The 26,614-nt window shown below is 40.4% G+C and overlaps 1 protein-coding gene across 3 annotated transcripts in view; it reads left to right on the forward strand.

Moving 5' to 3' along the window:
• Window positions 1-16,674, forward strand: part of KLHL29 (kelch like family member 29) — a 1,407,189-nt gene extending 1,390,515 nt beyond the window's left edge. For all 3 annotated transcript variants that reach the window (XM_077488859.1, XM_077488857.1, XM_077488858.1), the window contains one exon: window positions 1,470-16,674. In XM_077488859.1, the coding sequence (XP_077344985.1) occupies window positions 1,470-1,653 (184 nt within the window). In that variant the 3' untranslated portion in view covers window positions 1,654-16,674. The remainder of the gene's footprint in view (window positions 1-1,469) is intronic.
• The last annotated feature ends 9,940 nt before the right edge of the window (window positions 16,675-26,614 follow it).

The raw sequence follows: 26,614 nt of genomic DNA on the forward strand, positions 1-26,614 counted from the left end.
CCACCTCAAATCCCTCATCCATGTCTTTATGAACCTTACTTTGTGCAATGGGGCACAGTCATGTTGGAACAGGAAGGGGCCATCCCAAAACTGTCCCCACAAAGTTGGGAGCAGAAATTGTCCAACATGTCTTGGTATACTGATGCCTTAAGAGTTCCCTTAACTAGAACTAAGGGGCCAAGCCCAACCCTTGAAAAACAACCCCACACCAAATAATTTGGACCAGTGCACAAAGCCAGGTCCATAAAGACATGGATGAGCAAGTGTGGGGTGAAGGAACTTGACTGGCCTGTACAGAGTCCTGAACTCAACTTGATAGATCACCTTTGGGATGAATTAGAGTGGAGACTGTGAGCCAGGCTTTCTCATCCAACATCACTGTCTGACCTCACAAATGCGCTTCTGAAAGAATGGTCAAACATTCCCATAGACACACTCCTAAACCTTGTGGACAGCCTTCCCAGAAGAGTTGAAGCTGTTATAGCTGCAAAGGGTGGGCAACTCAATATTTAACCCTACAGACTAAGACTGGGATGCTTTTAAAGTTCTTACATAGTACATAGTTACATAGTTAGTCAGGTTGAAAAAAGACACAAGTACATCCAGTTCAACCAGAAAAAAAAATTATAATAATATCATACAATCCCATATACCTAATTCTATACCCACAGTTGATCCAAAGGAAGGCAAAAAACTCCAGCAGAGCATGATCCAATTTGCTAAAGCAGGGGAAAAAATTCCTTCCTGATCCCCCGAGAGGCAATCGGATTTTCCCCGGATCAACTTTACCTCTAAATGTTAGTACCCAGTTATATTATGTATATTTAGGAAATAATCCTGGCCTTTATTAAATCAATCCACTGAGCTGGCCAGAACCACCTCTGCAGGGAGTCTATTCCACATTTCACAGCTCTTACTGTGAAGAAACCCTTCCGTATTTGGAGCTGAAATCTCTTTTCCTCTAGACGTAAAGAGTGCCCCCTTGTCCTCTTTGTTGACTGTAAAGTGAATAACAACACCAAGTTCACTATATGGACCCCTTATATATTTGTACATGTTGATCATATCCCCCCTTAATCTCCTCTTATCAAGAGTGAATAAATTCAGTTCCTCTAATCTTTCCTCATAGCTGAGCTCCTCCATGCCTCTTATCAGTTTGGTTGCCCTTCTCTGCACTTTCTCCAGTTCCCCGATATCCTTTTTGTGCATGTAAAGGCAGGTGTCTCAATATTTTTGACAATGTAGTGTATTTATCTATCTGACTTTGGAACAAATTCACAAACAATGATTGCCTAAACAAAACTGTATACAGATCTACTAACAAATAGTCGTTGGGTTTACATATATTGTAATTTGTTCCTATCCTACATCTCACAGATTCATACTCTATATTTTTCCTGGCAGTTCATGTAACCAGTCCTCTTATAAATTGTCACCTCTCACTCCATCTTCTTGTCCTGTGTTTACAGCGCCGTGGTCCTGGAAGGAAAGATCTATGCTACAGGTGGAATAGTCAGCAGCGAGGGTCCTGCGCTCGGAAACATGGAATACTACGACCCCAAATCCAACACTTGGACTTTATTATCCAACATGCCTTGCCCTCTCTTCCGCCACGGATGTGTAGTCATCAAGAAATACATTCAAAGTGGTTGACAAAACAAAACAAACACAGATGAACTGTCTCCTTAGCCGAAGATGTTTTACTACATGTACAATTTTTTTTTTTTTCTGTTTGATTTTTACCGTTTCAATGGCATTTGTGCCAAATGTGAAGCGGGTAATCATTTTTTTTCTTTCTGCTTCAACTACATTTTCTTGGGTTATTTACAAGTATGATAAAGGACATTTTTGTTTTCATTTTCTCTGCAGGTTTTGAATACAATCTACATTGAATGTAGAAGATCACCTACTCCTCTGGGTGATGCTGGAGCATTGGGCTCCATACTATGTACTATATTGTAAGTTACTAAGGCTGACGTGTCACTAGGCGGTAAAGTGGAACACGTGGACACCTTAGGCGCAATAGATTCCCTCATTTTTTACATGGGTTCAGTGAATTAGGGTTTGGGGAGGGCGGATGTGTATTTTACTAATAGACGTGAGGATGGGGTTTTTGTTTTTTTGAGTTTTTTTTTTTTTTTCAGATGACTGTTTGGTATAGTACTGCTAAGCATCTCATTCTTGGGAAAGTGGGTGTTTGTTTTTTTAATGCCTTTGGCTCATTCTTACACATATATAGCATTAGCCAGGCAGGAGGAAAAGAAACAGTTTGTCAGAACACGCAAGCTTATTTTTTAATGCAATTATACATTTGGGCCTATTCAAAAAAAGGGGCAGAGGACAGTACTCCATCGCACCCAGTCAGTACCCAAAGCAACCAATCATATTGCATTTGTGCTTTCAATAACAAGACTTCAGATTGGTTGCTTTGGGTTATTGTGTTTTACTCCTTGCAGAGGTTACTGAATAAGCTTTATTCGCTGTATCCAGCGGCAACCGGTCATGTGGTGCATAAAGAGTCTGAATACGACCGCTTTACCCATTCTAAAGGTCAAAAGTAGTGCATACTATGGGCAGACTATCAGTTTGTACAAGACATCCGCTTTCAAAGTTATTGGTAGTCCAACAAGAGAGATTATTTTGGTTTTCTTAGGGGTTTTTATGTTGGCTCCCAGTATGCTTTGCAAGGTGGCTCATAGCAGAAAGAAAATGCAAAGCATTGTGTGAAATATAGCAGGTCACAATATTGCGTGTGCCCGGACAGACTTTTTTGAAGGTTGGTAGACAATAATTTTAATTTGCCCAGAACTATTAAATAGTTGGTTGGATGGAGATAAGATAAGTAGCACCCATAGATAAGAACAAGGTGTGCAACTTTGACTAAAGTTAAATAACGCCGTTACTATAGGTGTATGCCATTTATGTGCCTCTTGAAGCCTTATCAAAAAACTTCCAGAGATGGCATTATGCAATCCTACCTTGTTGCTAGTACATCGCTAAAACACACCCAGCAGTTACTTCTCATGCCCACCATCACAGGAGCAAGCTATCAAGGCCCTGTATACCTCTAACCATCTGTATACCTCTTTACCATCACAGCATTACTGACCTCAAAGCTCCTGCGACAGGGGAAAGAGGGTGCATAAAAGGGGGCTTTGAATGTGCTAGGAGTGTCTTAGCAAATTCCGATCAACAAGGCAAGAAAGGATGATGCCATTTCTTGTTTTTCAGCTAGGCTTCGGGAGGTGCGTAACTGGCCTACACCTAAAGAAAGGCCATTATTTAACTTTAGTCAAAGCTGCACAGATTGATTTTATCTACAGGTGCCCCTTACCTGCATAGACAGTCTTTTTTGGTAAAGGCGAATTAACCCTTTAAACAATCACACATCAGCACAGCTATGTAGAAATAACAGCTTCTGCTTTCTTCAACAGACATTTTATATGTAGCATGAACACAAACGTTTTACCTCATTTATTTGAAATGTTCCCCATAGATAAAGACACCAAACAGTAACTTTTGTAGATCTGTTAACTTGGAGCCGTATTGAGATATTAAAAGAAAACTTTTGGTTCAAATGGGGAAAATAAGGTAAAAACCTGATAAATATATTTTCTGACACTGCTAGCTAAAATTGCCAGAAATCAAACTTGTAATTTGCTATTATGTAAAATCAGGTTGAGAGTGGAAGAGTGAGCATTGTGCACCAATCAGACTCTCCGACACTGCAGAGTGCTATCATCCTAAAATGTCAGGTGGAGGATTTTGAAGCGGGAGGAGTGGCACTGATGATGGCAGTATAGCTGCAGGCTTTAGCTATATAGCATGGTAGAGCAGTTTGTAGCAGTCACATCATGCTCCTAAATACTGTACATCCATCAGTATCTGTATATCTAGAGGCAGCTTTCATCAGAAATGCCTTTGTTAATCTTTATCACTATGTAGAAATCAAATGATGTCTAAAAAAAATGTATTGACCGTACTATGAGGACCATATGTCCAGCTGTAATAACTTTATTACCTAATAATTCCTATGTTTAACCTTTCAGATATGTGGATATGGTACAATAATTTCAGACCACTCAAAAGTATAACAATAAAAGGAATTTACTTAGCTTGATTTAAAGATGTATTACAGATGATGAAAAATAGATAAATACAGCATTCAATCAAGGGGAGTCACAATTCCATTAGAATGGAAATACCTGGAGGCGATAGTCGTTGATTCAGAATATTCTTCTTGAGTTCTGGATCTCAACTCAAATAGCCCCTTGTCTTCCATATATATATATATATATATATATATTAGCCCCAAAAATACTTAAAACAATTTTAACCCACATTCTCAACTTCTCACAGAATAATGGAATCAGCAGTTTCCCACAAAACAATAGATCAGATGTCTCAGTATATATTAGAAGTGATTACTTACACTAACATAATTGATAACATAAAACTATTACTAAGTTTCTTGTAAATCAATAACTATTAAAAACTTGCACTACACCGGGCAACAACATGGCTGCCTCCATTGCAACTAGCATTCTTCCTGTAGTTATGGATGGATGCCTGTAAATTACCTACCGTACGTGATTCTTTGATTTGTTGGGGGTTTCCGCCTCAGATTCTCCCTTTAAGAAATGTTGGCTAGGGGTCCCCCTGCCATTGGCTCTCATGGCCATCACAAGCCTAGTCCAGGTCCTTCTGCATGCTCTGGTTCATAGACTAATGAACAGTCAAAGACATAGATCTCACAAGCAGAGTCATAAAGACAAATAAAAAGAGGGACTTCCACCTTCCAAGGTGCACCCAGAACTGTGGTTGGATAACTCTTAAAGCCACTCCAACATATTCTCATACTTTGATAGTTGGCTTCCTATGTTGTATTCATACAAGTGCAAACCAAATACGGTAAGTCATCAAAATCTAGTTTATAGAAAGTTATGCGCATCTTTAGTTGGCTGTTTTGACAAACTGTTTTCCTTTCTTAACATAACATGTATTTAAATCATTTTAAGTACAACCAATGGTTAGACCACATAATTTCCAGTAAAATATTAGTCTTCCTGCAGTTCTTAATGAAATAGAATTTTCTGCTACTACTAGTAAAATATCTTTAAAAGACACATATATATTAAATTTGTAATTACATATATGAATGTGAGATTTTGGAGGCTATAACAGCTAGCTATTTCAGCAACAACTATAAAAAAAAATATATATATATATGCCACCAGCTCAACAAACAGAATATACAAATATGTATATTTATTTTCTATACCTTTTCAATCAAAGTTACCAGTAAGAAGAACAATATCTTTTGCTACATTCAATATCATTATACAATTCTACCGAGACCATTCGCTGTTGATTAGGTCTTATCTGATCAGAGGTGGACATGAAAATACTGCATCTGTTAGTGAATGCAATCAATTTACAACCACTTCTGGGTTGTTATTATTATTTCAGGTACTTATTAGATATGTGCGCTGTCAATAAATTTGTTTTGCTCCATTCCGTTTTGTATTAGCCGTTAATTCGTATTTCGTAATTTGTGTCCGAAATTCAATTTGGATTCGTACGAAATACGAATTTTCGTTATGTTCGTTAACTTTTCGTAACACTTACGAACATTCATTATGATGAATTTATCATTATTAGGGCTCTCACCATCCCTGTGCTGTGCTCATTATGAGAGGCGCCCACCATCCCTGTGCTGTGCTGACTTTCTGGGTTTTTAACTTCATCGTAACGAATAATCGTAATTAACGAAATGTTTTATTTTGTCCGATTCTGAATCTTCCATCGACTACCAGTACCAGTCTCCCACTCCCATAATAAAAAAGGTAATTTTCCCAACCCTCACTCAGCAGCAGAAGAAAACCTCTGATTGGTCAACAAAACACCAGTCATGTTTCTGTTGTAATGGAATTTGGATCCGAAATTCATAAACAAAATTCCGTATAAAATTCAGAAGCATAGTAATTTGTATTTTGGATCCTTCCGAATGTACGAATTTACAGAAATTCATACAAATTGTGTCTAGTACTTATATAGCGCTGTCAATTTACACAGCGCTATACATATATATTACACATTTACATCGGTCCCTACCCTCAAGTTGCTTACAATCTAAAGGTCCCTAACTCACATGCCTACATACTACGGCCAATTTAGACAGAATCCAATGAACCTACCAAGATGTCTGTGGAGTGTGGGAGGAAACTGGAGTACCTGGAGGAGACGCACGCAGGCACAGGGAGAACATGCAAACTCCAGGCAGAGATTGTTGTGGTTGGGATTCGAACCAGCAAACCTTCTTACTGCTAGGCAAAAAGTGCTAACCACTACACCACTGTGCCAGGTTGCTCTCTGCACAGTCAGACCTGACCTACTAACAAAGGTCTATAAAGCAAAACTCAAAAATAGATACTGTTTTACCATGAGGTGCTAGTACACATGGGCACCAGATGCTGAAGTACACCAGCCGTTAATGTACAAGGTGATATGAAAAGAACAAATTGCACAAATCAGGTGAACCTTGATTCTTATAGGTAAATAACAAAGTTTCATAATTATTTGAATCCAGATTGGTACCATTTGGGAAGAATTCTTAGGGTCCCGTATAAGATGAATGACCCTTGCAGAAGTGCCCCAGCTACTAATGAGCTTCATCTAATAAGAAAGGCATCAGACCCAATACAGAGTGTTCATGTACTCTATTAATGCCTTTCATGGATTTATGTGATGGGCTTAAAGGCTGAAGGTCAAAGTAATTCTTAATTCGGCAGTTTCATTGAGAACCTGCACAGCCAGCCACTAATGGTTCACAGTAAAAGGTAGCTTTTCTCTCTTATTCGCACAGCCTGCTCTTATACGTGGTATTCAAGGTAATTACTGTCACAGAGCGGTGAGGTGCTTCAGAGATCACAAGATCCTGGATTTAGATAACCTTTAAAGAGAAATTGTAGCCCATTTTTCTGTTTTACATAGGGAAAGAAAGAGTTAGAACCTTTGTTAGGGTTGTATTGTTGTCTGGTAGGCTTCCCTTAACTTCTTATATTTGTGACAGGTGGTCACTGGAACAGGAAGTGAATGGGGAACCTGACAGAGATTCTACATCTTCAAAGTTTTTCAGAACTAAGAAAAAGTTCAATTCCATTCTCACATATATGATTTGCTATCAACACATAAGAATCAAGGCGGGCACTCTCCACCATTATTCAAAAAGCTAATCGCATACCTATAACCATGTGTATTAAAGCATACCTCTAGCGGACCCCCCCCCCCCCCCTTTTTTTTTGCCAGTATCTGCACATTTCAGATATGCACTAATCCAGAGGATCTAGCCTTGTCCCACTGAGATCCTCTCATGCCCTGCCACCACTTAGGCCCGCACCGCTGTGATCTCTCTGATATTATTGAGAGGCCTGCCGACTCTTCAGTGGGTGGGCCTCTCAATGATGCACTGGTAGGCCCACCCTCTTCTCCTTTCCTTGAATAAAATGCCTCTTGGGATAAGTGACAAATATATCCTGGGAGGCACAGTGGGCAATGTACACATCATTCCCCTAAGGTAAGAAAAAAAACTGTGTGATACTTCTACAGGATGGGAGGAAGGGTGGAATGGAAGGAACACGTGGGAGAGGGTGAAGGTCCACTTTAAGAATTCATTTTTTGCCTTTGTGAACAGTGATCAGCCGTATACAGCAGCTTGCAGCAGGATCATTTTTGTTATTGTTCGGTCACTGCTGCTATGGACATCCAGACACCACTGGCATTTATTGACTCTTCATGTGTCTATGAACACCTAGGAGCTCACTGCTGCCATGGACATCCAGACACCACTGGCATTCATTGACTCTTCAGGTGTCTATGAGCACCTAGGAGTTCACTGCTGCAATGGACATCCAGACTAGACTTGTGCACAATGGAAAATTTTGTTTAGTTTCGGTTCGTTGTCATTCGTAAAATACATAATTTCATTCTGTTATATTCGTTATGTTACGTTAATACGTTTTCGGATAATTCGTTATTATTCGTAGAGTGTCGAATTCATTCGTTCGTATTCGCTATTTATGTATGTATAGACATTCCTGATAATGATTTGTAGTTTGGAAAGTCGTTTGTTTATTGAATCTTTTAACACACAATGACAACGTCTCTTCTCCTCGGCTCAAATACAGTACAACACCCTTCTAACTCAGTTCTCAGGAATGCACTTTGCCAGTAATCCATCCTCTGGCACAAAATTAATTAGCTGATTGGACTATAAGATTTACTTTGAGCTGACCTTTTGTTTCATTAGATCTTTAAAGAATTACCGAATCATGTCGAAATTCATTCAAATTCATTCGTTATATTTCTTTCGTATTTGTTGTTATTCGTTATTTTTTTTATTCGGACATTCGGATGCGTCCGAATGTCCGAAAGATGCAAAATTCGGCCGAATTTCGATTAGTTACAAAACTAATTGCACAAGCCTAATCCAGACACCACTGGCATTCATTGACTCTTCAGGTGTCTATGAGCACCTAGGAGCTCACTGCTGCTGCAAACACACCAATTTGGCTACTTTCAACAGCTGAGGACTGTATGGGGTGGGCAAACTGAGAACAATGACTGTGTTTGCAATTATAACCAGCAATACCACTGCATGGGGGCATTTTATTCATTCTTAAAGGTTCTGCAAAGTTTAAAAGTTATTTTCTGTGCCTATGTTATCTTTTGTACTATTCATTTAACCTATTAAAGTGGACATAAAAATGATCTAAGCTAGCACCAGTACCTGTGGGAATCTCCAGATCTGTTCCTTTGTCTCTGAGGAGCCCCTTTAATTGTAGGCCTTGAATTATGCATAAGTCAGTATTAAGCACCTTCTGGGGCTAAGTCTGACCCAACAGCTTAATAAATAGTCCAGTGTTAGAACCTCAGAGGTCAGCAGGAGTTATGACATTGGACTTTTAAATAGCAGGGGCAGGGCCAGCATTAGGAGGATCATGTATACAGTCTAGGTTTGGAATCCACATCAATAAAGAAAGGGCCTCCGCTACTTAAGAGGTTTTGTTAGCTTAGACACATAAGGTTTGATTTACTAAAGGCAAATCCACTGTGCACTACAAGTGCACTTGGAAGTGCAGTCACTTAACATCTGAGGGGAAGATCTGAAATGAGGGGAAGCTCTGCATATTTCTATCATCCAATCATGTACAAGAAAAAATTCTGTTTTTTATTTTCCTTGCATGTCCCCCTCAGATCTACAGCAAATGCACTTCCAAGTTCACAGTGCATTTGCCTTTAGTAAATCAACCCCATAGTCATTACTTGACAGGTTCACATTAAGGCCTACCATACATTCAACCTATGATTTGTTACCTAGGCTCCCAAGTCAGAAACATGTGCAGATATACACTGATAGCTGCAACAGTTATTGCAAGAGACTGAGCAGTGTGGTTTCTAGCCAGCGATTGCTTCCACTGGACAGTGGTCACCTGACAAAGTTTGTAAATGTTGCTTCTTTTAAAAACTCTCACTGTTAAAGAGAAACTGACTGCTACATTATGCCTGGGCACTATGTAGCTGAAATATAATTATAATTTAAAAAAAAAACTTTATTTTAGGTCTTGGTTTATAAAAAAAAGAAAAAAAAGAGTTGGCTTAGCTGGTAATGTTTTTAAAACACTACTTTAGGTCATATTCACATATATACCACAATGCAAATTAACACATGGCTCTACGTGTGTTGTACTGTGGTGCCATTCATTTTTATTTGCACCTAAACACAAACACAGCGCACCACAAAGCACCTGTTATAGCGTTCTTTGCTCTGTGCATTATAGTGGTCTGTGTTTGAAGAAATGGTACAGGTGTGTTATTTTGTACATTGCAAAGTTTGACAGCTTCTTAAAAATGAGTGAGCTGTGTTAATTCAGTGCAAGCTGATGTATAAAATAACACACCTCCACATTGTGAATGGGCCCTAATGTTGGACTGTAGCGTGGTGGTCGCATGCCCCTTCTTTCTGCCATGTCTTCTTTGCCAAAACTATAATATATTGCTCAACAAAAAAACAAAAATGTTTGCGTTTTTACTTTTCTATAAACGATGCTGAACATTTACATTGACACTTGAAGGAGTAAAACCTGCTAAAACAATAACCTGTATTATTTTGCTATATCTTTACAAAAAGATTAAAATATTATTTTATTATTTAATTATAGATATTATTTGTTGTCAATGCCGAATCCGTTATCCTCACAATAATGTCCAATTTAATATATTATTTTGTATTAATAGTTATTTTCACTTCTGTAAGTCTGATGTAATTTACCGCTTTGGTTCCAATATCAATGATGTCCCAAATTATATTACAAAGGATATGAATACATTTAATTCAATTCTATTTTACCACAAAACAGATTGGATGCAGTTTTTATTTTAAACATTTTCAGTTATTTAGATGATGTATTTTGTTCATTATGACATACAGTAATATATTTTGAATAATTTTAGCTCTATGATAGCTTCCTCCATTACGTGCAATAAGAGCGTTTGAATTTGTAGTCGCTTTTAAATATACTAATAATGGAGCAAAAACATTCTTATGTCCAAAATAATCTTGTTATTGATAATATCCTCATGACATAAATTTGTTTGTATGAAATGCAAAACTTTTTTGTGAATTCCGCTAGGCTAGCTTGTTTTCAGTGACCTTCCAATCAAATCACTGGGTTCAGATAGGATAAAATAACTGACAGTCTAGTTGCAGTTTACCATCACATGAAGTGCACCTGCCAGTGACAAAAACGGTGGAGCAGCCATTTTGTAAGCTGATTAAGAGAAATTCATATTTAAATCAGTGTAAATTAAAAAGATGAATATATATATATATATATATATATATATATATATATATATATATATATATATATAGAATTTGTAGTAGCTGGCAGCATGAAATACTTGTAGTTATATAGGTTTTTCTTCAGCAAAATATTTAGAACATCAATTCTTAACTAGATGTTCCTCCAGAGGTTGGAGGGGCTGCATAGCTCTGGGGCCAACCCTACTTGGTGGAGCCAGCTGCAGGACATCAATTATCTTCTTAGCTGTGTGTAAAGGCAACACTCTGACCACCACTGTAGAGGGGGCATTCTTCCCACTGGTCACCAATATAAAGGGCATTTTTCCCAACTGATCCCCAATGAATTGGTTTTAGCAGTGAATTTGTTTTTTCCATGGAAACTAAAAACTATTTCAAGGGTTCCCCTAAGGTAAAGAGGTTAAGAAAGGGTCCAGAGCTCTGGTGCACAACCTGTGGACCTTTAGGGTTTCAGTGTGTCCCCTGGACCCCAGCAGCCTATAGTCGCAGCATTGCTTTACAACGGAGCTATGATAGAATTGACGTATAGAAATTTTGTTTACAATGTCTCCATTCTCTTAACTGTCTGCTACAGTATGTTTGCAACCACTGCTATAGAATGTCCACAGTCTTTGGCCAACTCCTCTTGTAAGTCTGCACTCTCTTATTGCTTACTGCCACAGTTGCAACGCAGTACGGGAAAACCTATACAGTAGGTTGCTTTGGTAGGCAGTATCGTTGCCTAATGTGACCCATTTACATGGATGCCAAATGCTTGGCTCATAGTTGTGGCACAGTATTTCAATAGAAAATCCCTTTTTGGATCAAGGGAAAAAAGGGGCATTCAGGAGGCAGCAGTATCACTTTGTTAATGCCTGGCAGCCACCTTCTGAAAAGAGTTCCACCATGGTTTCCTTTGCAGAGGACAGTAGAGAGTGACCCCCATGTATGTGAGCCCTGTCAGTCTTTTGTTGGGTTGCATATACTGCATAATACATATGGCTCCTTGGTGACTTCAAGGGCTACAGTTGAGGCCCCCTACACCTTCTGTGTTGACAGCCTCTGCTCTAAAAGGAATCGCACTCTTGTGTTCTTGTGCCATGTTACATATGAAAAACAATTCAATGCACCACAAACTAGATAAGTAATTCATACCCATTTTCTTATTTCTGCTGAAGATACAGAAAAATTTCCTTCTGCATTGAACTTCTGCCTGACCCTGTGGCCTTATTACATTTTTATACCTATTACCAGTAAGATACAAGGTTGCTATAGTGATGCAATAATAACACGTCGGTGTGTTGCCATGATTCAGAATAGAAGACTAAAGTTGCCAATGTCCGAGGGAGACCCTTGTCCTCCCTCCCCTCCTTCTCAGCCTTTCCTCATCCTCCCTGCTTTGTAAAAGCCATTTCGGTGCCTGGAAGCTCGTTAAGCAGTGGGAAGGCTGTTTGATAATCTCTGCCAACGTCTTCCACAGCTAAAGTGTGAAGCCACGCTTGCAAAACACAGTATTAAAGAAACAGCACAGTGTATGTTCAAAGAGTAGATTATGTAAGCGAATATTGCCTTATTTACTTTAAATATATTTTTCAATATTTTCAATATTGCAAATTTTTTTATTATTGCATTACTGTGCATTTTTCTCTGCTTTCCTTACAACAGCTGCTGCTGTTTTACCAGATATACAGGGAGTGCATCGTTTTCCCCAGGCTAAAAAATATATATAAGTGTAGGGGTAAGTGGCGCTGAAGAGTGACCCTCCTGTGTGAGTCACTCCTCTCAGGTGAAAGTGCAATTTAACCAAGTGATATTCAGTGTAATATGTCAGTATTTAAATTTGATGTAATTGAAGAGGTTTTCATCCTATATCCTATACCAAAAAGGTGTATATATTTAGTGGTCTATCATTTATTAAACGATTGTGTGTAGGTTCCAGCTAGAACCGTGTAACTAAAAACATCAAATCCAGTGTACTGTACAAAATACAATATGTGTGAAACACATAAAAAACTCATCAAAGTTCATCACAAAAAAAGGGAGGAGTTCCTCCTAAAATACTCCTCACGAACGGAAATATGATAAAGGAATGTGCAGATAAATATATATATATATATACACATAAATCTAAATATGCATATATATATATATATATATATATATATATATATATATATATATATATATATATATATATATATATATATACATTAAAAATACAAATGACCATGGAAATCCAGTCCCTTCTTTGTAGTGCAAAATGGCAAAATTCCAAGTGACTTGTGCTGATATCCAAAGTGACTCATGCATGAATTTAACCCCAACTCTTGCGTAAATTAGTCAAGTGACTTCCATGCTCTCCTTCAGATCCCCACTCACCAGATCCTAGCACCTATGCATGGGTAAAGGGCATATAGTGAGTGTGTGGCAATTTCCAGAGCAATCACCTCCTCTTTGGTACATCCAATCTTCGGGTATCCAGATCCTTGTATCCCTATGAGGATGAGGCGTTTGCACTGGATAAGGTTTCAATAATCCCCAAGGATCTGGATACCCCAAGATTGTATGTGCCAAAGAGGAGGTGATCGTTCTGGAAATTGCCATTGTGTGATCCTTGGGTGAAGATTCCGTGTAAACATTTATAAATAGACTTCTAAGTGTCCACCAAACGCCAGTTGAAAAAATAATAATAGCAGTTCCTGGCTTTTCTTTTTAAGAATGTCCAGCATGATTACTGGAAGAACCATTGAGATTGTTCTCACCAGTAATATATGAACATCTAGCTAAAAATTGCTCACACACAGAGCTGCTTATCTGAGATGTCCGCCTGGCTGTAAAATAATTAGCAGCAGTGCTCATAATAAAATACAGACGGTGTCTCCTCGTTGGCGTAACTTTGGATAGAGATACCGTAAGCTACGATATGCATTTTGGGGTCTATTTGTAAAACATTTGTTGGATGCACGTAACACACATTTGTGCAGGTTGGATGAGTTATTCCAGTATTTCCTGTAATAGATCAATATATATGATCATCAGCTCCATCTAGTGACCAAAATGTGATATATTTTCTTATTAAGGTGTTTTGGAAAACTTTGCTGTGTTCTGGCCACTAGTTGGAGCTGACAATCATATTTATGAATCTATTACAGATAATTCATCCAGTGTGCATGAATGTGTGTGACTGTCATCCAACAAATAATTTTACAAATTGACCTCAAAGTGTTTGTAACTGACATGTATCTAATAAAGTGCTTTTATCTTTATGTCCCTTAACTATTAAAGCTTTACAGCCCCTCCACTGTTGACTCCTGACACCTGCTGAATCTAGTAGGGTTCCAGATACATAATGTACCTATGATGGCTGCTTGAGCATATATGTTTAGAGAAATCTGGGTCTAAATCTCTGTAGATGTTGAAATCTAATCGTACAATCTCATAAACATCTATATCATGGTCTAGAAACATCTATATCATGCACCGATCTAATGGAATGAATATAAATTGAAAGAGTTGTTTAGGTTGGCCTTCATAACTAGTTTTGGTAACTCTAAAGTAGATTGTGCAGAGACAGTACAATAACATTTGTAATGTGTAGGGCCAGCTTTGGAGGTGTACCTATGAGACAGGATAAACGTTGCTGTGTGTGTGACCTGTCATTTGTTTGATGGTCATACATTATTGGTGGGGGGTATTTCAGTAATTGTTTCAGTTATTATGCTGAACAATGAATGAGACGCCATTGTGGTGAAATGCATTTGCTCTGTGAAGTGTTAATATAAAGTTTGGAGTACAGATTGCATTGTTATGGTATTAGCATTTGGCACAAATTGCCTTCCCACTGTTTTCCACTACAGTTAGACAGCTCTTATAAAGCAGCAAGGATGAGAAGGGTTTGGGGACAATGTAAAAATCATGGCATCTTACTGGAAACATTAAAATAAAAATAGATTTTTTATACATAAGCAAAGGTTTTACTAGTTGAACAGCTAATGCCATGGAAGAAGTGGGGTACACATTCAGTCCAAACCCTGACTTCAATTTTTCTATAGCATATAAGGCAATGTTCAAGTTTGAGAAGCAGTTTCTGAATCTAAAACTTGGGGAATCCAATCTAACGGTTCGATCCCGCCATGTGCAATGATCTGCCCTAATCTGCAAAGACCCACCACAATGGGATTGTGTTCTGTGTACCCTGTTTAAACCAGAATGCTGCATTGAGATGGGATGCGCACCTCACCCCATCGCAGCTCCACAGTGGTGCATATAGACAGATGAAATATAATTTTGTGACATTACAGTAAAGTAGAAAAAATAAAAGCAAACAACGCAAGGCACAACCTTCAGTGCTACTACACATCAACTACCAGCCTGAACTCTAAAATGACCTAATTTAGTGCACGGCTTATGTGAGCAAGCCCTAAGACAACAATGTTGACTGCGGTTGTCCTCTCAGTGAATCAATGAAAGGAAGCCTCTCTTCAGTGGCTATGGGCATCAAGAACCAATAAAAACAACTGCTCCTAATTACAGCCCCCTTTACTTTTTAGATTTAAAAAAAGAACCCAAACTATATACTATATATATATATATATATATATATATATATATATATATATATATATACTATATATTACTCTGATATACTAAAAAAAAAGTATGATTTCTTTAAAGAAAAACTTCATATTTATTTTTTTATAAATTCTTTATTTAAAGAAAACACAGGTACAAAAGATGTGACAGTACATGGCATCACATTGTAATCTCACAGTAGAGTCGTACATTTATCACATATAGATAAGGGGAGTTACATACATTTGTCATTTTTTAGAAAATTTTTAATCATATGGGAATGGAGCCCCAATCTATATCATAATGCATAGGAAGTCATTGTCATAGATTATTACTACCTTTCATGATATCTCCCAAGATGTATAATAGTTTGCTATGGAAATTTACAAATAGACCTGAAGAAGGAAATCAAAGACTTGTCTGGTGGGGAGGATTTATCATGAAGGTTCTGACAGAACCAGGAGCCCACATTATCATTTAAACGCCTCCTATTTATCAAAAGAATTGGGATAGTTCTATTGTGTGTTAGGGAGAGCCATATTTGCTGTCCCACACAGCCAAACACAACCCATAAGTGGTATGATCCAGCATCAGAAAAGGATGTATTGTATGAATCAAATTGTGAGCTCCTAGTAAACCTCATTGCTCCTAGCCTGTTGCTGCCTTGTTGGGTAAATGCCCCCCCCCCCCCCACCCCCAAGCATATCTCGAATGCCAGTAGCACCAGTAATATGTATAGGCTGCATTCTCAATTCAGGGAACAAAATGGCTGCCAACCAATGCACAGCAGGTCCATCGTAACTTGTATTTTCTGAATGCTCCTTGTATCTTTAGATCTGAATGTGATGGATTTTTATCATTATGCATTTTCCTGTGATATTTATTCTTTGAACAAAGAAAAAGCACAATTATATGACGTACCGTCTCTCCTACTATGGGGTGACCCTTCAGACTCTTCAGCCAGGAAGTGCAACACGCTTCTATCTGCCTGGTGCAGGATGGGAACTACTTTCTTTCCTCAAGTTGGTGTGTCTCTTACCTCCAAAGGAGGTGTTCGAATATAAGGAAGGACTCACAAAACACACAACTCCAGTCAGCATCACACATCTGTTCACACTGAAACCAACCTATTTCTGTGAATAATAGAAAATAAACAGGGTTATCTGTAATGGTACTGTACATAGTTTATGTTACTGGTTAAGATCTTGTTATATTATAATAAATATATTTATAGATCTAGACTGATGGCTGTTGTTTTCATTTTTACTACTATGGGACTTGGGATGTTATTTGATCTATTTGCATTGCTTCCGCACTACTTTACAGATCATACATTCTCCATCCCTGAGGAGCATACACATTTATTTGACTTATTTTGATTGCTTCAGAAGCACTTTGCAGGATATACAGAAGTAGCATTCCCTGCCCCCAAAGAGCATTTACATTTATTTGACTTATTTTCATTGCTTCAGCAGCACTTTGCAAAATATACAGAAGCAGCATTCCTGCCCCTGAGGAGCTTACGCATTTATTTGACTTATTCTCATTGTTTCTGCAGCACTTTGCAGAATATACACAAGCAGCATCCCCTGCCCCTGAGGAGCATACACATTTATTTGACTTATTTGCATTGCTTCTGCAGCACTTTGCAGAATATACAGAAGCATATACAGTAGCAATAGTAAAAAATAATTTTACCAATAGGGATCCCCACAACTTGGGAAATTTTATCGAGGGGTAACAGCACTAAGAAGGTTGAGTACCACTGCCTTAGGAGCATACATATTTATTTGAGTGACACTAAAGGTTCGTGTTTTTTTTAAAATAACAAACATGTCACATACTTACTTCCGTTGTGCCCGTTTTGCACAGAGTGGCCCCGATCATCCTCTTCTAGGGTCCTTTGGCGGCTCTCGCAGCTCCTCCCCACATCAGATAACCTCCCTGGGAGAAGCCCTGGGCTACCCTGCGGGCAAGCGCTCCCAAATCCAGCATTTGAAGTCCATAGACGCCAGATGCAGGACTCGGCCCGCCCCCGTTACCTGCGTCATTGGATTTGATTGACAGCAGCGGGAGCCAAAGGCTGTGCTGCTATCAATCTGTCCAATCAAGAGCCGAGAACCCCGGGCAAAGAGAGAGCACGTCCCCATGGGACAAGTTTGAGGGTTCAGGTAAGTACAATGGGAGGCCGATCACAGACAGGTGTTTTTTCACCTTAACCACTTCAGCTCCGGACCAATAAACACCTTAAGGACCAGAGGTCTTTTTGCAATTTCGCACTGCGCTGCTTTAACTGGTAATTGCGCGGTCATGCAATATTGCACCCAAACGAAATTTGCGTCCTTTTCTTCCCACAAATAGAGCTTTCTTTTGATGGTATTTGATCGCCTCTGCGATTTTTTTTTTTTGCGATATAAATGGAAAAAGAGCGAAAATTTTGAAAAAAAAAGATATTTTCTTCTTTTTGTTATAAGAAAAATCGAATAAACTAAATTTTAGTCATACATTGAGGGCAAAAAATTTATTCAGCCACATGTCTTTAGTAAAAAAAATGTCAATAAGCGTATATTTTTTGGTTTGCGCAAAAGTTATAGCGTCTACAAACTAGAGTACATTTTCTGGAATTTACACAGCATTTAATTTATGACTGCCGATCTCATTTCTTGAGGTGCTAAAATGGCAGGGCAGTACAAATCCCCCCCAAATGACCCTATTTTGGAAAGTAGACACCCCAAGGAAATTGCTGATGGGTATGTTGAGCCCATTGAATATTTATTTTTTTTGTCCTAAGGGATTGAATAATGACAAAAAAAAAAAAAAAATTTTTTTTTTACAAAAAGTTGTCACTAAATGATATATTGCTCACACATGCCATGGTTATATGTGGAATTGCACCCCAATATATATTCCGCTACTTCTCCCGAGTATGGGGATACCACATGTGTGGGACTTTTTGGGAGTCTAGTCGCGCACGGCACCCCGAAAACCAATCACCACCTTCAGGATTTCTAAGGGTGCAAATTTTTGATTTAACTCCTCACTACCTATCACAGTTTCGAAGGCCATAAAATGCCAAAATAGCACAAAACCCCCCAAAATGACCCCATTTTGGAAAGTAGACACCCCAAGCTATTTACTGAGAGGCATGTTGAGTCCATGGAATATTTTATATTTTGCCACAAGTTGCGGGAATATTACAAACTTTTTTTTTTTTGCACAAAGTTGTCACTAAATGATATATTGCTCACACATGCTATGGGCATATGTGAAATGACACCCCAAAATACATTCTGCTGCTTCTCCTGAGTACGGGGATACCACATGTGTGGGACTTTTTGGGAGTCTAGTCGCGCACGGCACCCCGAAAACCAATCATCACCTTCAGGATTTCTAAGGGTGCAAATTTTTGATTTAACTCCTCACTACCTATCACAGTTTCGAAGGCCATAAAATGCCAAAATAGAACAAAACCCCCCCAAATGACCCCATTTTGGAAAGTAGACACCCCAAGCTATTTACTGAGAGGCATGTTGAGTCCATGGAATATTTTATATTTTGCCAAAAGTTGCGGGAATATTACAAACTTTTTTTTTTTTTGCACAAAGTTGTCACTAAATGATATATTGCTCACACATGCTATGGGCAGAAGTCAAATTACACCCCAAAATAAATTCTGCTGCTTCTCCCAAGTACGGGGATACCACATGTGGGGGACTTTTTGGGAGCCTAGCCACGTACGGGACCCCGAAAACCAAGCACTGCCTTCCGGATTTAAATATAAAATGCTACCAAAAAACCTGTTAGCGATGGCAGGGATCAGGCCTGACTCTGCGATCGCTGCAGTTATGTGTTTAGTGTTTTGTAAGTGACAGTGATCGATCGATACTGCACTTGGGTGGGCTGGGCAGAGGGGCAAAACGCAGGTGCTAGCAGGTATCTGGGCTGATCCCGCTAACAATGCGTTTTTTTGGAACCCTAAACTGCTGGGGACGCTAGTATAGATCTGATCAGATCAGATATTGATCTGTTCAGATTCTATAGCACTACGGGAGGTGTATGCTTTGCGTGTGGGTGTTAGCGGTACTGGCACTAACCTAGCGCTGCCTGGGGCGACGCAGACCCTGACCCTAAAACCTAATTGATATCACCCGCCGGGTGATCAGGGGGTTAAACCTTTATTGGGTTATAAATGGTGGGTGCCCTGATGCTATAAAAAACAAACTAACCAGAGTCACCCGTAACACTTATAGGGTGATCAGTGGTGAAAGGGTTAACTAGGGGCAATCAGGGGGTTCAAATTTTTATTAGGTAGTATATGGGGGTCCCTGGCGCTATATAAAAACCTGACGGGGAACCTAAATAACTAACTGGCTAACCAGCGTCACCAGTGACACTTATACTGTGATCGCTGGTGAAAGGGGGTGAAAGGGTTAACTAGCAGCAATCAGGGGGTTAAAACCATTATTGGGTAGTATATCGGGGTACCTAGCGCTATAAAAACCTGGCGGTGAACCTAAAAAAATAACTAGCTACCTAGCGACACTAGCGACACTGATGCAGCGATCAGAAAAATTATCGCTTAGTGACACTGGCAAAAGGGGGTGAAAGGGTTAACTAGCGGCAATCAGGGGGTTAAAACCATTATTGGGTAGTATATCGGGGTACCTAGCGCTATAAAAACCTGGCGGTGAACCTAAAAAAATAACTAGCTACCTAGCGACTGTAGCGACACTAATGCAGCGATCAGAAAAACGATCGCTTAGTGACACTGGCAAAAGGGGTGAAAGGGTTAACTAGCGGAAATCAGGGGGTTAAAACCATTATTGGGTAGTATATCGGGGTACCTAGCGATATAAAAACCTGGCGGTGAACCTAAAAAAATAACTAGCTACCTAGCGACACATGCAGCGGTCAGAAAAATGATCGCTTAGTGACACTGGCAAAAGGGGGTGAAAGGGTTAACTCTAGGGGCAATCAGGGGGTTAAATCTTTATTGGGGGGTGATAGGGGGCTACCCTGGACCTAACACTAACTGTCCTGACAGTTTTTACTGTCACAACTGACACTGAATGCATTGATCAGTAAAGAAATGATCAATGCAATCAGTGACACTGTGACTGGGGGGGAGGGGGGGCGGGGGGATCGGGGGGCGATCGGGGGGGGGATCGGGGGGGGGTTTGTGTGCCTGTGTGTACCTACATGTCAGTGTAGTGTTGGTGCACACTTACTATTAGTCTTCTCCTCGTAGTCCGGTCAAAAAGACCGCCCCAAGGAGAATGACATCACTTCCTCCTTCCTGTGTAAACAATACACAGTGGGAGGAAGCTTCTCATTGGCCAGGAGCGATACAGAGGGGGTGGCCGAAAACCAACGGCCATCCCCTCATCACGGAGCACTCCTGGAGCGAACCGGACCGTCGTATCCAACGGGAGGGGGTCCGATCGGACCCCCCACCCGCTGGAAGGCAGGCACGTACATCTACGTGATTGTGCCTGCCTGTGCCATTGTGTTGACGTACATTGGCAATACGGCGGTCCTGAAGTGGTTAATGCATAGGATGCATTAAGGTGAAAAAACACAAACCTTTACAACCCCTTTAATTTAATTGTTTTTTTGCAGCAGAATATCCAGAAGCAACATTCCCTTCCCTATGGACTGTATAAAAGCGAAAAAAAAAAGGTTTGACTTAAGGAACCAAGGGAAATTCAAGCCATGTGTGATCCTACTGCGTCTCCCCTAAACTCCTGTTATCTCTTCTAATCATCAAGTTTCAAAATTTTTTTTAGTAAAAAAAAAAAAGGTGTGTTTTCCCTGTACATCATTTCCTGGCTTTACAGGAAGTATCTTTTGACCCTGACCATCCTCTCCATCTTTCTATGAGAGATCCACACGTTCAGACATGGCCAGGAGGGAGGTCACACAACATCAGTTGATTGCAGCTGTGCGAGGACATGCCAACCTCTGCGATAAATCTCACCCAGATTATAAAGAGAGAATTATAAAACATTCATCCTGGGAGGAGATAGCGTGAACTGGAGCATCCTGAGTATTCGGAAGAGTAGAATTGAAGAGTAGAGTGGCATGGCTCTTGATGGCTCAGGAATCTCTGCTCACAATATCCTTTGCTCTTTTTGTCCAAAATGGCACCCAGCAAAAAAGGGCTGTGAAATGCTTATTTTGGGAGTAAAAATTTTTCAGAGGGGAGTGTTGGGCAAAAAACGCCTATAAACTAAAATACTCTTAAACTCTCATAGACACGCCTAAACTTTGTACAATATGCTCTCAATTCGTGTCTTTTATGCCGCGTTTTTAAGGCTAAATGCTGATGTTTTTTCTGGTCCTAATGTGCATGGAGCCTAAGGTTCAGCACCTGTTAGCCCCTGTACACACGGTCGGACATTCTGCCAACCAAATCCGTCAGATTTTGTCCGTCGGATCTTGTTCGGCGGATTTTGTCCGTCTGATCTTGTCCGAAACTGTTGCATACACACGGTCAGACTAAGTTGTTGAAAAATCCGATCATTCAGAACGTGATGACGTAATTTCGTTATGATGGGACTACGTTCAGGCTAGTAGCCAATAGCTTTGATGTAGGAATTTGATCTGAGCATGCGTGGCACTTGGTCCGATCAAAATTCTCTACACATGATCGGAGTATGTCCGATCGAACCAGTTGGTCGGGAAATATTTCCAACATGTTGGAAAATTGGGTCGGACGGATATTCAGACGGAATCAGTCCGATGCATACCACACACAGTCGGATTGTCCGACAACACAGTCCGATAGGACACATTCCAACGGATTCTCTGACCGTGTGTACAAGGGCTTAGAGAAATATGGGAAATGCCTTTGCTATTTTCTTTTTGAAAATGCTAGTTGGCTATCCGTTATGCTGATCCTCTGACTTCAGTACTATGAATACAAACCTGCAACAAGGATACAGATTGGAAAAGTCAGATTCATGTCTTTATCAGCATAATTATTCTGGCTCGATGAAAGCCAAACAATTAGCTTTTCAGAAGGAGAGGTCAACACTGTCAGATGTATACACATTTTAGGTGTAAAAAAAAATATTCATTAGGACATGTCACATGACCCTGAATTAGCTGCTGCTTAAAATAAAAAAAATGCAATTTTTTTAGCATTTTAGTTAGAATGCGGAGTAACTAGAACCCCTGTCAGTTTTTTTTTTTTTACTGCTGTCTTGTTTCCCCTTAGATTGTATCATTGGGGGTAAATCTTCCCCACAGAGATACAGACAGTAGAATATACCTGTCAGAGGATCGAAATCTTTTTTTTTTTTCTGTGTTCCCATTGGTCCCTTTCTGTTTCAGTGACATAACAGGAAGTGGGTGGGGTGAAATCTCCCCTAAAGGGACACAGAAAACAATAGAAACCTGAGAGAGGGCCATTGCTTCTCCATACTATGGGGGTTATTTACTAAAGGCAAATCCACTTTGCACTATAAGTGCAAACTACAAGTGCAAAGTGCACTTGAAATTGCACTGAAAGTGCACTTGGAAGTGCAGTCACTGTAGATCCGAGGGTACATGCAAGGAAAATAAAAAAAACAGCATTTTGCACGATTGCATAATAAAATCAGCAGAGCTTTCCCTCATTTCAGATCTACCCCTCAGATTTACAGCGACTGCACTTCCAAGTGCACTTTCAGTGCATCAGTGCTGCATATTAGTGCCCCCTCGTCAGTGCCGCCTCATCAGTGCCATCTCATCAGTGCCACCTCATCAGTGCTCATCAGTTAGTGCCACCTATCAGTGCTCATCAGTGCCACACTGCCACCCATCAGTTCAGTGCTGCATATTAGTGCCTCCTCATCAGTGCCACCCCATCAGTGCCGCCTCAGCAGTGCCACCTAATCCTATCAGTGTCCATCAGTGCATCTTATTAGTGCCTCCTCATCAGTGCCCCCCCTCAGTGCCCTTCAGTGCACCTCAACAGTTCACCCTCACTGCAGCCTATCAATGACATTAAAAAAAAGTATTGGTAATCTGTATCGGCGAGTACTTGAAAAAAGTATCAGTACTTGTACTCGGTCTTAAAAAAGTGGTATCGGGACAACCCTAGTAAATACTGTACCAAAATTTCTTTCTCCCATATTGCCATAAAGGCATTTGCAGCGCTGGGCGCCACACCAGTAATTTGTCTAAAAAACTGCCCCCAATCCAAAAGCTGTATCTTATCTTTTAGAATGAGCTCCCTATCTGTTTGCTGTACGTTTAAGATCTCTGCATCAAGAAAATGCTCTGCTCCTTCTGTAAAATCCTATTTTTTAACCACTTTCAGACCGGACCATTTTGCTGGTAAATGACCAGAGGTCTTTTTACACTTTGGCACTGCGCTGCTTTAACTGGTAATTGCGCGGTCATGCAATGTTGTACCCAAACAAAATTTGCGTCCTTTTCTTCCCACAAATAGAGCTTTCTTTTGATGGTATTTGATTGCCTCTGCGATTTTTATTTTTTGCGATATAAACGTAAAAAGACCGCAAATTTTGAAAAAAAATGATATTTTCTACTTTTTGTTATTAGAAAAATCCAATAAACTCAATTTTAGTCATACATTTAGGCCAAAATGTATTCAGCCACATGTCTTTGGTAAAAAAAAAGTCAATAATTGTATATTTATTGGTTTGCGCAAAAGTTGTCACATCTACAAACTAAGGTACGTTTTCTGGAATTTACGCAGCTTTTAGTTTACGACTGCCTATCTCATTTCTTGAGGTGCTAAAATGACAGGGCAGTACAAAACCCCCCCAAATGACCCCATTTTGGAAAGTAGACCCCCTAAGGAAATTGATAAGAGGCATGTTGAGCCCATTGAATATTTTATTTTTTTGCCTCAAGCGATTGAATAATGACAAAAAAAAAATTTTTTTTTTTTTTTTACACAAAGTTGTCACTAAATGATATATTGCTCACACATGCTATGGGCGTATGTGAAATGACACCCCAAAATAAATTCTGCTGCTTCTCCTGAGTACGGGGATACCACATATGTGGGACTTTTTGGGAGCCTAGCCGCGTACAGGGCCCCGAAAACCAAGCACCGCCTTCAGGCTTTCTAAGGGCGTCAATTTTTGATTTCACGCCTCACTACCTATTACAGTTTTGAAGGCCATAAAATGCCAAGATGGCACAAAACCCCCACAAATGACCCCATTTTAGAAAGTAGACACCCCAAGCTATTTGCTGAGAGGCATGTTGAGTCCATGGAATATTTTATATTTTGCCACAAGTTGCGGGAAAATTACAAACTTTTTTTTTTTTTTTTTTTTTTTTCACAAAGTTGTCACTAAATGATATATTGCTCATGCATGCCATGGGCATATGTGAAATGACACCCCAAAATAAATTCTGCTGCTTCTCCTGAGTACGGGGATACCACATATGTGGGACTTTTTGGGAGCCTAGCCGCGTACGGGGCCCCGAAAACCAAGCACCGCCTTCAGGCTTTCTAAGGGCGTAATTTTTTGAGTTCACTTCTCACTACCTATTACAGTTTTGAAGGCCATAAAATGCCAAGATGGCACAAAACCCCCACAAATGACCCCATTTTAGAAAGTAGACACCCCAAGCTATTTGCTGAGAGGCATGTTGAGTCCATGGAATATTTTATATTTTGCCACAAGTTGCGGGAAAATTACAAACTTTTTTTTTTTTTCACAAAGTTGTCACTAAATGATATATTGCTCACGCATGCCATGGGCATATGTGAAATGACACCCCAAAATAAATTCTGCTGCTTCTCCTGAGTACGGGGATACCACATATGTGGGACTTTTTGGGAGCCTAGCCGCGTACGGGGCCCCAAAAACCAAGCACCGCCTTCAGGCTTTCTAAGGGCGTTACAGTTTTGAAGGCCATAAAATGCCAAGATGGCACAAACCCCCCCCCCCAAATGACCCCATTTTAGAAAGTAGACACCCCTAAATTTAGGGGTACACTAGTGAGACTAGGTAATAAATGGCGGGTGCCCTGAAACTATAAAAAAATAACTAACCAACCAGCGTCACCTGTAACAGTTATATGGTGATCACTGGTGAAAGGGTTAACTAGGGGGCAATCAGGGGGCTTTATGCGGTAGTATATGGGGGTCCCTGGCGCTATAAAAAGCTGCGGCGAACCTAAATACCTACCTGCCTAACTAGCGTCACCTGTGACACTAATACAGCGATCAGAAAAACGATCGCTTATTAGGCTGGGTTCACACTGGAGCGATGCGGGAACGCCACGAATGCGCGGCGGGTTCCCGCATCGCATGCCTCCCGGCGGCAGTTCACACTGCCCTATGCGAACTGCTGGGAGTGTCAGTGAAATGTTACTGACACCCCCAGATCAGTTCGCATATCGCAGTGCGATCTGCAAACTCGGATCGCATGGTGTGAACACCCATGCGATCCGATTCTGCTGCGGGCCAAAAAAAGGGTCCCGTGCGAATTTGCGGCGGGTGCGGCGGGTGTGGCGGGTGCGGCGGGTGCGGCGAATGGCTGAACTCGAATCGCACAGAGATCGGATGTGATTTGCACTGCAGTGCGGTGCGAATCACATTCGTTCTCATAAACCGCTGCAATGTGAACCCAGCCTTAGTGACACTGGCGACGGGGGGTGATCACGGGGTTAAACCTTTATTGGGGGGGTTAGGGGGGTACATTAGAACTAAAGGGGGCTAACCCTAACTGCCCTAACAGTTATTACAGTCACAAATGACACCAATGCAAAAAAAAAAAAAAAAAAAAAAAAAATGACATTGGTGTCACTGTGACTGGGGGGCAGGGGTAATTGGGGGGGTGATCGGGGGGTAAAGGGGGGGTGTGAGTGTGCCTGGCATGTTCTACTGTGTGTGGGATGTGTTGGTGCAACTCACTGATCCGCTCTCCTCCGTGTCGGAACGAAAAATACCGACACGGAGGAGAGAATACATCACTTCCTCTCCTGTGTTTACATTACAGGAGAGGAAGTGATGTCACCGGGGATTTCCATTCGTCGGGAGCGATCGCGAGGGGGTGGCCATGAATGAATGGCCGTCCCCTCGTCCGGGATCGCTCCCGAAGGAAAACCGACCGCCGCAGGCACCGGGCGGGGGCCCGATCGGGCCCCCGACCCGCGGGAGGCAAAGGACGTACATGTATGTGCTTATGCCTGCCCGTGCCATTCTGATGA

The sequence above is a fragment of the Lithobates pipiens genome, unplaced genomic scaffold (assembly GCF_037356315.1).
Source record: "Lithobates pipiens isolate NorthernLeopardFrog02 unplaced genomic scaffold, aLitPip1_a1.2 Scaffold_18, whole genome shotgun sequence".
Classification (NCBI taxonomy): Eukaryota; Metazoa; Chordata; class Amphibia; order Anura; family Ranidae; genus Lithobates; species Lithobates pipiens.